Here is a 12971-nt window from a genome sequence, read left to right on the forward strand (position 1 = left end):
TCGCTATAACTTGGCTAAAACGATCTGAAATTTGGTATGTATATAGAAGAGCGCAGGGACTATCACATATATTCCAGTTTTTTTTTCGAAATTCGGATTTTTAGTTTTTTTTAGTTTTTCTTTTAAGTCAATTTTTTTTTAATTTTTGGGGTTCAAAAACCCAAAATTTTGAAAATCCGAGATAGCAGTTTTGTAGCGCCGCCTTTCGTCTACATGACCATATGAATAACTTTGAAATTGCTTGGTAACTGTACCTAGATTTGGTGAGCGTTTCAAGATTGCATGTTTTTTGCTCATTTTTGCTCGAACATGACCTCAGTTTGACCTAAATAACTCCTGACCTAAGGTGACCTAAGTCTTGAAATTTTGTGTGAAGGTGTCAAATTGATGCCCGGGAAGGTACTTCCCCCAACGGGGCGAGGGTTAAAAACCTCGCTCACAATAGTAAACCATGTGCTAATGAAATTACGATGTCATTCGTGTAATCGTCGCTGAGTAAGCAAATTACAGAACTGTCACTTTCTTTCGGGATGAAAACGATGAACGTAGAATGCCTCGATGGCCTCCAGCCTCTGGTTTTTTGTTTCAGGGATCAGAAATACCGTGAGCAGAAGACCCAAAAAGCTAAACAGCGCGAAGAAACAGAACGCCCCAGCAAGCGTGAATGCATCGCGGATGAATGGGAACGCAAATATGGAAACAGACGCGCTGCCGAAGTGCATGAGAACACCGAAACCTGACAGCGCCGATCGCACGCGGTTCGGCAGGAGTTCGGCATGCACCACCCACGTGGTGCGTCCGAAGCCGAAGTCGAAGGCGATGATGTAGAACAGCATGAGCGCCAGCGGTAGCCACGAGAGTTGCCGCCACCCGGCCCATTCAGGTACCTGGTCTCGGCCGAACAGAAATGCCGCCATGCTCAGAGTGGTCAGCGTACAACCGACGCTGGAGAATATGAGCAGCGGCCGCCGGCCGAAGTGGTCACTCATGTACAGCACGAGGAACATGTTGCAAGTGCGTACACAGCCAAACAAGATAGATGCTTGGTGCGCATCTAGTGACGAACCAGTCTCCTTGAAGATAACCACAAGGTAAGTCAACATCGAAAGCCCCGCCAAGGCGCCCAAAGCAAACAACGCCAGAACAGTGAGGAACGGCGCCAGCACGCACAGTTTAGACATCTCCTTTGCCAGTTCGCGAGGTGTCAGCGCCTTCTGACGACTCTTGCACGCTTCAGTGATGATCGCCAGGTCTTTGTCAGCCACTGCCGGGTCTCCACGCAGCGTCAGCAGACTGCGTCGGGCGTCTTCGGGTCTCTGTTTGCCCATCAGCCAGTAGGGCGACTCAGGTACCAGCAGCATTCCCAGCGCGCTGGGCACCAGAAACACGATGACGAATGCGGCCGGCACCCAACGCCACGGCAGGAGGTACCCGATGACGTAGCTTAGGATAGCTCCCACGTTGTCGAAGAGTCCTGCGAGACAGACCAGTCGTCCGCGGATCTGCGGGGAAGACATCTCGGCTCGATACACCTGAAATGAGACGCACAGTGGTGAAACGAGCGCCATCTGTGCCTGCACGCCATACCGCTGGCCTTTCGATTGGCCTGCACCTACCAGATCTTGAGTCGACCTAATAGGTCATAGTCAAGGATTGGCCGTCCTCCAAGGAGTTTTCTTTATTTCTCTTATTCCACAGCTCTGAACTGGTCTACAGGTGAGGCAACAAATGAATCCAACCAGTGGTACTAGCTATGATCATTGATCACTTTTGACCGGGTCATGCCTTTTTAAAATTATTTTCGTTTTCTGACGACCACACGCTTCCGAAGGGTTTTTCTCACCTGTCCTGCGCTCATTGATAGACCGGTGCAGGCTCCCACCAGGCAGCGTCCGATGAACAGCACAGGAAATCCGTTGGCGAGGGCCTGCATCAGCCATCCGGCGATGGTCGGCAGGGCCTGCAGCAGCAGCACCCTCCGAGGTCCCAGGTGGTGCACCGCCATGCCACCCATGGTCGAACCCGCGGCCGCAGCCAGCGAATTCACGCTAGCTACATGTAAAACACAAAGGAATAAAAACTGTCATCGTCCGAGCATTCCCTTAAAGGGACCCTCCCACCTTAACATTAGTTTTGAGTTGAGATAGCCAAGTTTGCGGCCAGGCTCAGAAACCACCATTTATCCTGGTCGCAACCCCCGCAGCTTTATGGTGTTCAAGAAATTTCTTCCCTTTACTTGCAGGGTGGGACCAGCGTGGTCCCTATCTCTTAACCATTACGGGAATCTGATGACGTCATCAGGCTTTCGAACGTCCGTTAAATGTTTGACTAAAACGTTTTGTAGCACGCGGTGGTATATGCTGCTTTGCGCGCAACAAATGCCGCACTTTCAAATAAAGTCGCTAGGAACAGCGGAGATCCCAAAAAGTAAACAAAAGTAAAAGTCTAATATCTTGAAAACCGGTGAATATTTTTCGATGAAATTTGGTAGATATTCGTTTTTGCTCTTTCTGAACCGAGCGACATCACTTTCATGCCTATTCATTAACTTTTTTGAAGGTGGGAGGGTCCCTTTAAAACGCGTTTGGCAGGCTTTCAACATGGACAGTAGACATTGTAATTGTATATAGAAAGGATAACCCGGCAGGCGGTGGGCCTACCAGCCACCTTCCGCGCGATGGGGGGGGGGGGGGACTTTTTTGCCCCCCCGTATCTCCGAAACTACTGGACGGATCCGGAAAATTCAAACGGCGTTCGATAGCCCTGTCAAATTTGTCGAAGCAAACCAAATTTCATTGACCTCGGGGTCACCGATGACGTCACAGGTCAGGTCAAAGATAAAATGTTTCACCGTTCACGGGGCTTCAAGGGAAAGCGCTATAACACCGAGTAAAACGCATTTTGTCGAAAATCAGCGATAAGGCGTCAGTTGTCTAGTACATATGTTGCTATTAGAGGTCACTGGTCATACCAGGTCAGGTCACAGGTCAGGTCACCAAAGGTCACCAAGGGTCACCACATGAGCCCAACTTTACTAGGGTTATGCGATGCATGTTTTATAGCCAGTTTTTTCATTTCCAACTCAATGGTGTTGGTTATAAGACCATCAGATACGGTTTAGGTCACTTTCTGGTGGAGGTCAGGTCAAGGTCAGGTCAAAAAAGGTCAAATTTCAAAGTTGATATTTTTGCATAAAAATGGGTATTGATTCGATGCAGCTCGTCACGGGGAGTCTAATGGTGGTCTTTGTTTTGCGCTACGAGGTCTAGAATTGCTAAAAATTAAGTTTGAAAATTTGACGTCATCAATTTTGAACAGTTTTTTCGCTAGGGGAGAGCGGGGAGAGTTGTATCATGTCCAAGTTGTATCAGGGCGAATTGCGCCAAACTTATCCAATGGATGGCGCTCGCGACACGACCAGCCGACGAGGTTTTCCGGGCGCCATCTTTCCCTGTTCTGTCTTGTGGCTGAGTGGACGCGTCTCGAGGTGAGAGCCGATTTTATGTTTTTTTAATGTCATTCTAAAAAAACAAGTTGCAAGAAAATGTGTGTTCTGGGCATTTAGATGTGCACGAATTTGAAAGATCTCCGTAGCGGTGGTGAGGGTAGGTTCTAAGGCTGCGTGAGTGAAAACGGATTTCTCCAGCTGTCCGCTGTTTTTTTAGCACGAGGATGTTTTTTCCAAGATGGCGGCTAGGTACATGTTGTATCAGAGCCGGGTGGGGTATGTTGTAACATGTATGTATGTATGTATGTATGTATGGGTATGTTGCTTTTGATCGCGAAAGCTAAGCCCTGGCTCGCGTTTGTAGGTAGCTAGTCAATGCTCGTTCCATTTCGGCACAATGTGTTGGCTTCTTTGCTCTTAACGGGCCACTTTTGCGTCTAGTCTGTTGATGTTTCGTTCGGATTGCATTGACCAAAGTTTGGTCTAATAAAGTGAAGCCTTTGAGCATACCTATACATTGTATTAACCCCATTTAATGTTGTTGTTATGTTCAAAACCAGTAGCAAGCACACTCCCTGAAACGTGAAATAGTGATACAAATTACCCCACCATGTGATACAACTCACCCAAGCCATGGGGCAAGTTGTATCAAAAACATTGTTCTATTCGGGAGACCGTAGAAGAAAAACTGGTAGAGGTAGCGGAAAAGTTACTTAGCACAAAAAAGCAGAAGAATCAAGGAAGGGGATGGTATGGAAATAATGAGTTTATCACGGATAGTTACGAGGTTATGGGTCTCGGAGTAAAAACTGATACAACCCACCCCAATCTCCCCTATAACTTGGCCAAAAAAAGAGGTATCGATCTCAAATTTGGTATGTAGACAGAAGGCGGTAGGGGCTATCACATATATTCCGGTTTTTTCGAAATTCAAAAAACTTTTTGGATTTTTTGGCTATTATATTCAAAAAATCTATTTTTTGATTTTTTGGGGTCAAAATCCGAAAAATTCGAAAAACCGAAATAGCAGTTTTGTAGCCCTTTTGATTCCCCACCTTTTATGTCCTAAACATTTTTCTGTATCTCTAAAGCTGTAGGCCTGACAGCTCTTCCCGCGAAACCTTTTTTTGGGTCGAAAACGGCAAAAATGACGTCACTCTGACGTCATTAGCGGCCAACCTATCATAGCCTTTGGAAAAATTTTTGGTCACCATGTGCGCTAGCTGCTCCCGGGAGGGTACTGAAAGTTTGGTGACGATCGGCGCAGCGGTTCTCGAGATATATCGAAAAAACTAAAGGGGGGGGCAAAAAATTGCCCCCCCCCCCACCGCCTGGAAGGATAATGAAGTACGAATAGCTATCCAACAATGCATTCAGCCTACCGAAATATTGAAGTGATCTTCTTAGGCTAAACGTTGCATTCGCTTTATCGATAATATTCATATTACTATGCCGACGATTGCCGTTGGTCATGTATCCGCTAAGTATGAACGTACATTTATAAACTATAGAGCATTGCGTGATAATATAACAAACACCTACCGAACCAAGTGACCTGCGTCGCAGTGAGTGTGATGTCGGACCCGTTGGACATCAGTTGCGGTAACATCACAGAGGCGGCGTTGTTGGCGGCAACCGACACGGTGACCATCGCAACGATAACGCCGATGACGACCTGAAAATAAACCAGTAACGCATACTTTGACCAGCCGCTACACGGTTCCTAAACTACCTATATCGGACATTCGAAAAATGGTGATTTATGAAGCGGCGCCCGCAGCCGTATTCACAGAGAAGTTCATATAAGACTTGCGTTGCATTTATTGAGGCTGATAAATACTCGAAGGCACGATGTGACGATAAGGTGGAGTGAGCTACTGTAATGAATATTACTAAGTTATCAATACAAAAAGGAATGATCTGTCTATTGTTATTGCTCAAAATAATCACAGAAGAGGAGGTGTCACTCGATATAGGACGGGAAGAGACGAGGAGAAGACCCACCTGTCGCAGCAGCTGACAGCCGGTCAGTCCATCATGGTGGTCCCCAGAGTCGTGCAGCGTCACCGGCTCCTTCACAGTATGAGCGAGCTCAGGGGTCTCCAGGGTCGGCGTGATGGCCACGTGTGTTTGAAGGACCCCCTCGGGCCTATGACTAACTAAATAACACGGCTCTGACATTTTGACCTCAGGAGTATTCATGGTCAAATTTATTCAAGTCCTGCTGAAGTTTTAGTTCCGAGGCTGAACGAGTATAGAAGGACGAACCCTCCGATAGGTAATTGCTGCAGTATGATGATGGTGGGCTGCCGGACCGATCAGGCGTTCTGGAACAGAAGAAATGATAAATAATTGCGGCAGCATGACGGGTGAGCTGAGACAACAGTGAGTATTTTATACCCATCACAACATTCATTTATCAAGCGTCATATTTAACGTGACACGTCCACTTTAATGCTTCCAATGCTACTCGTTACATCGAGGCTAAACCATGTATTAACTTCCTAACCCTGTCTGTGATTTGTTAGACGCTGGGTAAAGAGAAACTATAATAGCTCTGTGGAGTAAAGTGCATTCAAGTTTTAGTTTCGAAGAAAATAAGAGCGCACAGTTGTCTGTGAAACGTTCGCTATTTTCGCGGTAGTGTTTGAGGTCATCGCAAACCGGTTATAGAGAGATCCTGTGACGTCAGAGTGCCCGATCTCTACGCCGTCGGATTACGGCATCATCCGGCTGAAGCCGGTAACTCGGGCTGCATTTGGAAATAATGGCAGAAACGCCGATGGAAGTTAGTGACGTTGTGAAAGAAAAAAAATGATTGAACAATTCAATGGTGCCAGCCCCTAACGACGTCAGCCTTCCTGATGAGTAATTTAATGCAACGGACTTGCGAGACTAGAAACAGCTTCCGGGGAAAACATCACATCAGGGTATAGCATCAAAATTTAGAAATTATCAGCATATGCCCAGTCCCTACAAATTGTATAACAAGTGAAATTCTCAACCACGACTAAGGCGATCAATTAGTTGCATAGACGAATTGATCCTAGAAATGGTTACCTATCTTCTTGCGCCACCATTCTCAGAGCTGCCTCATTGAAAGAACAAACAGTTGAGTTGTTTAAACAAACTGGCCGAGAACGGGTTTGCCGGGCTTCCCCAACCCTTTATTTCATTACGTGACAGACTATCTGATGACTGATCTGCCGGTGCATCATGCATTACGTATTACCCATGCTTGGAAGGATGTGCATTATGCAATATTCATGCATACATGCATCTTCTTTCGTTTCGTTTTTGGCACACTTGTTTGTGTATTTTTTCGCACATGTTTCGAAAATTACAGACCCATATCGCTCAAGGTCAGGTCACCAGGCCGCGCCAAGTGACCTCACCTCAGAACATGTTAGAATGTTCGTCATAGCTACACCGAGTGAACGAATGCCTTGAAACTTTCAGCCATTGATAAGAGTAACAAAAAACGTATCTAAAACGTATATCTCGGAATTTTTATGTCGGTGGCCTAATGTCAGGTCAATTTTGCGGCCTCTCCATTATAAATCAATGGGAGAAAATTGAAAAGCGTCTCTTTTGCACGAACGCCATGCCAGACAATCTCAAACATCGGGGATGCAGGTAAAATTGACACCCTGAACCGGAAAATGGCACCTGTGACCCCTCGTTATGTCCCCGAGGTCATCTCATGTCACGAATATGTAGTATCAACAGTTTTTCGCTAATAACTTCTGATAGATGCATGCTAGAGCGATGAAAACGCTTTAGATGTGTTCGGCTCGACGATGCGGATCGACTGAATGCAACATGACCTTTTCCAGTCAGGTCATGACCTCGACCTGAGGTCAAATTTTCAATTTGACCTTTTAAGATAAAATTATAGTTCATTCGACGCGGCTTGAGGAGAGGAACACGATGCTCGCAAAAGTAATGTCGTGGCTCTTTTGAGTCAAAAGTAATTGTCGAAAAAACACGTCTCGTAAAAACGGCTTTTTTTTAGTTTTTGCCCTCTGGAGGCTAACTAAACCGTTGACTTGAGATCAAATCTGAGGACATGTTGGCGAAAGAGCGTTAAAAGAGCTATCGAATGCGCTTTTTCCGCGACGCTGTAGCTCTATCGGTCCACGAGCTAGCCGTTGGCATGTTTACAAAATGTTGAAATAGCCAACATTTGACCTTTGGTGACCTCTGGTGACCTGACCTTTGACCTGACCCAAAAAATGACTAGAGTGTTTTCGTCCTTATTTTGGACGTTCTTTCGATTGCCGCTTACCGCGTATACGTGGCCCAGGAGCCGAGTTAGAAGGAGGGTGTTCAGACACCCCCGGCCCGGCGCGGGTTAAGACAAGGCCCAATGCTTCCCATGAAAAAGCAGCCCAAGAACTCTAGGCTGCATTCTCACCAGTCTCTCGGGTCCCGCAGTCGTAGATCACAGCACGCGCTGATGGTCCCGCGCGCACGCAGCGGGGGAGGCTCACGAGGGTGGATGCTGCCCGGTCAGCGGCTGGGCGAGATCTGATCACCGAGCACCCGAGCGCCCGAGCACCCTCCGCGGAATATCTTACCTTGGCGCCGCTCCAAGGCTTATAACGCAATGGGTAAAGGTCCTTAATTCCACACTTCGTGGGCAAGGGCATGGAATTACCGGATAATATGGGGAATTTTGCAGTAACCTGTTACGATGCCATTTTAACTTGTGTGATATTATGAAAAATTCTGTTTTCTTACTAGCCGAGGCTGATTTATCAAGTGTAAATGAAAAACTGCACGGCGTTTAACCAGTTCAATCATATACCTCTGTATGCCTCGGTGATGCAGAGGTCTATGGGTCTGCATTATACCGAAGGAGGCCGGTGTAAGCACCTTTTTCAAAACCGAAGTCCTTACTGGATTTTTTAGCGAGCCAGAGGCCGAGTTCAAAAACCAGTGAGGTCTGATGTGGACGTATGGACTGATGTCTTGAAAATTTATTGCCGGCTAAGTTTGGTATGCATTATACTGTATGCCAACGATAAATTACATTTTCGAGCGAGCGGAAAATTAAACTACAGACTACAGTTACACAAATTTACACGAGAGAACGTCGCGGAAAAAGGGAGCGTGTGCACCGTTACGAGACGCAGCGACGGGTACCCGATTTTAAGGTCTCAAGTCCACCGGTGACCTCTGGAGGTCAGGTCAAGTGGCTCCATGCATGGGTTCGGTTTTTGGTAAATAACTTCGCAAAAAACGGCCGCAGAGTCGCAAGTTTGCCAGCATCGTGTTTGCCTCGCTCATGAGCGTCGAATAGTATACTTTTTGTTTGGGTGAGGTCAACTTGAGGTGTTAAGACCTCGGGAAACGGTCAGGAGAGCCCTCAGTCACGAAGTTGGTCGCAGGAGGTCATGTCGCATATCATTCGATTCGGCAGGTCTTCCCGAGTCCATTGGTGGCTTTCCCGGATTGCTAGCTCAATTTGATCAGGAGTTATTGACGAAAAACTCATATGACCCTTGTGACGTGTCATAAATGAAGGTCAACAATGCAAAAAAGTGAAGCATCGGAACTTGCAAGGAGTGCATGAAATCACAATTCTGTGTGGTTGAGATAGCCTGAGATCGTTCCCGGCGCCAAAATAGCAGTTTTCATTTTCCCCATTGACTAATAATGGTGGTGACCGACCTGACCTCATGTGACCTTTAGGAAAAATCCGAGTTATACAAGTTGTGAGACCTCTAGAGGATACTAGGTCCTGTACAGTGAAAGCTCCTCTGGCACCGAGTTCGAAGTTGCGACATCTGAAACCCGTGCAGAGGTTCATTTATGACATCCATAGGTGTCGATTTGTATATTTTTATGTGTGTCCGGGCACCCCCAATGCTACCCCAATCATACAGTCCGCGCATCGCATCCTGGACACACGGGAATTCAGTCGGCGCGCTCTAGCTGCCGGAGATAGCCCCTCAGTTTGCGCTTAAGCGCTGAATGAATTGACGTCTTAACGTCTTGAATGTCTTGACGAGAGGAACACGATGCTGGCAAAAGTAACGTCGAGTCAAAACTTATTGCAGAAAATCTGTTTCCACAAAAATCGGTTATTTTACAGTTCTTGCCCCCTGCAGGCAAAACCGTTGACACTAGGTCAACTCTAAGAGAAATATTCAGAAAGGGCGTTAATAGGCTATTAAATGCGCTTTTCCGGCACGCTGTAGCTCTATCAGTTTCCGAGTTATCCGTTGGGCTCTTGAAAATTGTCGACATGCAACCTGAAAATCGTCTAAATTTTGCCTTCAATGACCTCTGGTGACCTGACCTTTGACCTGACCAAAAAAAGTGCTTAAGTGTTTTCGTCCTTATTTTTGACGCTCTTTCGAGCGCCGCCTTCCCCGTATCGCTACGTGTCCCAGGAGCCGAGTTGGAAGGTGTTCAAACCCCCCCCCCCCCCGCCAGCAGGGCGTGGACCTCCAGCGGGGCGTGGGTTAAGGGGGCGTCTTAGACGGTTCTCCCCTCCTACTTGCCGCCGCAGGCAAGTTTCTACGGATATAATCTGCCGATTCCTTGTATCTAGCTGAAGTAGTTTGGCGTAAGAGGCTTCTGATGTCTTTCTTGCCCCAACTTCCCCTTAGAGTGGTATGGCGTCATGCGCTGACTTTCCTACTGACGTCATTATACACGGATAACTTGGTTCGTCGCAATTCCAACGAGCGTATTACAGGTACTTCCCTAGAACAATTCCAAAACATGCTGGTAAGAGATGAAAAAGATATATGTAGCACTCTGCAGTCTGCAATTACGGTAAGGCTGTTTCGCAACTTGCGTGACCGCATTGCAGATGTTAAACCAGTTATAAGAAATTGCTGGGCACCCTACACCGTTTGGCACATTACTATTGGTTCTGTCTAGACCAATCATCGCACGCTGCCGGGGCGGACCGACCAATCAGAACCAGTTGCAAGTAGAAGTAGACCGCCCGCGCCATATCAGGGCCTTGAATCAGAATGCACCTTGTCATGACGTAATACACCTGGGGCATTCCACGTCAAATCGAACAAAAATCGGTTGTTTTGCACCTTACCATCAGCGATTTCATTATAAATTTGTGAGCGAGTTCCTGTGTCGCCCCGGACATTACATTGATGTTTTTTGCACATTCTGACCACAGGTCTTCTAAATATAGGGCATCAAATTTTTACAAAATGTTGCATCTTTATATTTTTGAACGACCATAACTTTGGTTATACTTGTTTGATTTGAATGAAATAAACCTTACTGTTTAGGTAATTTCTTAAGCATTTGTTTAGAATTGCACCTACTTAGATGTATGACCTTGAAATTTGCTTAACTCTGTTCTTAAGCACAAAAATTGAAATAGCAAAAAACACGTCACCTTCGATTTGGCTCATTTTCATATATTTCATTGCCTACCATATTTTTAACAACCTGTGAAAAAAATTAGAGTGGGCCATTCATAAGTTTTGAAGAAAATGGCACATATGCAAACGTATGTTAGCATTCGCAGTGGAGGGGGAAGAGCGAATTTCGCCCCACCCCTCCTGTTTTTCGCCAATATCTCATAATATTAATGCGAAATTAATTATGGCTACCTGTCCAGAATTGAATTGCACATCTTATCGTGCAAGCAATAAGAAAATCGGTTCACAACTGTTCTAGTAATAGCGGTGTAAAGTGAACATCCTGTCGCCGCGGCGACGCGGCGACTCGGCAGCCGGCGCCGACCGCTACGCGCCGCCTGAATTGTAGACTGTGCCGGGACGGAACGGAACGGTTCCGTCTTTACATCGCGCTCCTTACCGCTGATTACGTTCGATTCGCGTCAAATTTTGTGAGAAGACTAAGAAATGTACAGGCAAGCTCATGGTGAAAGAATTTTGAAAATCAGGTGGTAAACAATTGAAACATGAACGTGTAAACACAAAATTGTGATTGCTGCGTTTCCCGCGTCGGCCGATCCCGCCTCAGTCGGCGACATGTTACTCTTAGCAGGCCTCTAACTGCCATATTTATTATTGGATTAACTAGAAATTCCCCATCCATGCTCAAAAATGTATGTTCTTTCGTAAAGTGAGGATAAAAAGACGTGAAGATATCGTTGCGTGATAATGTTTTCGTTGAATTTACTTCATGATGCATTTCCACACAGCTCAAAATTCACCGCAAAATACCGTTTGCCTGAGACACTTTTACTATGGAACGTGAATGCTTGACTACGATAACTATGCATTTCCATTCTCGCAGAGTTTGGGAAATCACTAATCAGCAACCATTCATTTCAGAAAGTGTACACAAGCAAGCATGTCTTGACTCTGTCTTTCAAGGTCACGCGCGGTTGCGTGATGTTGATGCATGAAAACGGCGTTTGCCGCGAAAGTTATAAATGGCCCACTCCAATTTTTTCACAGATGGTTAGGAACATTGTGACGGACATAATATGTTAAAATTACCCAAATCGAAGGAGACGTGTTTTTTGCTATTTAAATTTTTCTGTTTTAATTCAACGTCAAATGCATTTCAAGGTCACTCCAATTTAATTTTATAAATAAAATCAAAGCCTTATCAATTGCCTACAAGACCCTGTTAATATCATTTTGATACCAGAAAAGAAACCAGAGTTATAGACATTTAAAAAATTGATGTCTGGCATTTCTGGCTATATTCGATGACCTATATCTCAGCGATACGTCATCAAATTTCGAAAATATTATCCGTAACTCAGTTTTGAACCATGCCCAGTCTGCCTACAAATTTTCAGAAAAATCGAAGGGGATGACGGATTTCGGTGTTTGATTTGACGTGGAATGCCCCACCTGGTAATACACCTGGTTAATACAGTGTAGCTATACGGAAGTCCCCTGATGTTTTACGCGGAATTCCGCGGCTGTTTCCACATCTCGGCGACTCGAGCCAGTGGCCACTTGTCGAGGGCTCCCTGGAAATCACAAAAGCATCCTTTTCGATTAAAGCATGGTGGAACTTATCCAGCAAAAACCGAGGATTAGCTCAGGGAGGTAATGCTCTCAGCGCATTCGCGCAGAAAACGTGTTGTAAGAATTTCATTCGCAAAACGTAAATTCACTCTTGAAGCCTTGGTGGGCAGATACTAAGTAAGTTTTCTACATATGAGCTTCTTCTATACGATATTTCGGCATGACATCACTTTGAGCAAGGAAATAACCTGCTACTGCGAAAAGCCGATTTTATGAGTAAGCTCATCTGGAATGAGCACGGATAGTGAGCAACGCCATTTTATTAGACCGGCCTTCACTATGTCAGACATAACCATCGGTACCCGCAAGCATATACTTATACATACATACTACGGATACGGAATGCTGACGCACAGCGATGTAGTAAACACGCCCAATAATCGCATGTGGTGGTTACCATGCACGGAAACACGTTTTTCATCCCTCCTCGGCCGAAAGTTGGTGCCACCCAGCTGGACCCTGACGTTCTTTTTTTTGCGATTGCTCATAACACGTAAGTGATATGGCTGAAAGTTGAAATTCCT

At 45.8% G+C, this 12971-nt stretch overlaps 1 protein-coding gene across 1 annotated transcript; it reads right to left on the reverse strand.

Annotated features, from left to right (window-relative positions):
* Positions 1 to 457: 457 nt before the first annotated feature.
* LOC122364096 (facilitated trehalose transporter Tret1-like) lies at positions 458 to 8021 on the reverse strand. Its single transcript, XM_043334166.1, has 5 exons — positions 7866 to 8021; positions 5453 to 5775; positions 4991 to 5123; positions 1844 to 2052; positions 458 to 1532 (listed from the first exon to the last, which is right to left on the reverse strand). The coding sequence occupies exons 2-5, from the start codon at positions 5648 to 5650 to the stop codon at positions 516 to 518; spliced, it is 1557 nt and encodes a 518-aa protein (XP_043190101.1). The 5' UTR covers positions 5651 to 5775; positions 7866 to 8021; the 3' UTR covers positions 458 to 515.
* Positions 8022 to 12971: the final 4950 nt, after the last annotated feature.

The sequence above is a fragment of the Amphibalanus amphitrite genome, unplaced genomic scaffold (assembly GCF_019059575.1).
Source record: "Amphibalanus amphitrite isolate SeventyFive unplaced genomic scaffold, NRLGWU_Aamphi_draft 000656F_arrow, whole genome shotgun sequence".
NCBI classification, from domain to species: domain Eukaryota; kingdom Metazoa; phylum Arthropoda; class Thecostraca; order Balanomorpha; family Balanidae; genus Amphibalanus; species Amphibalanus amphitrite.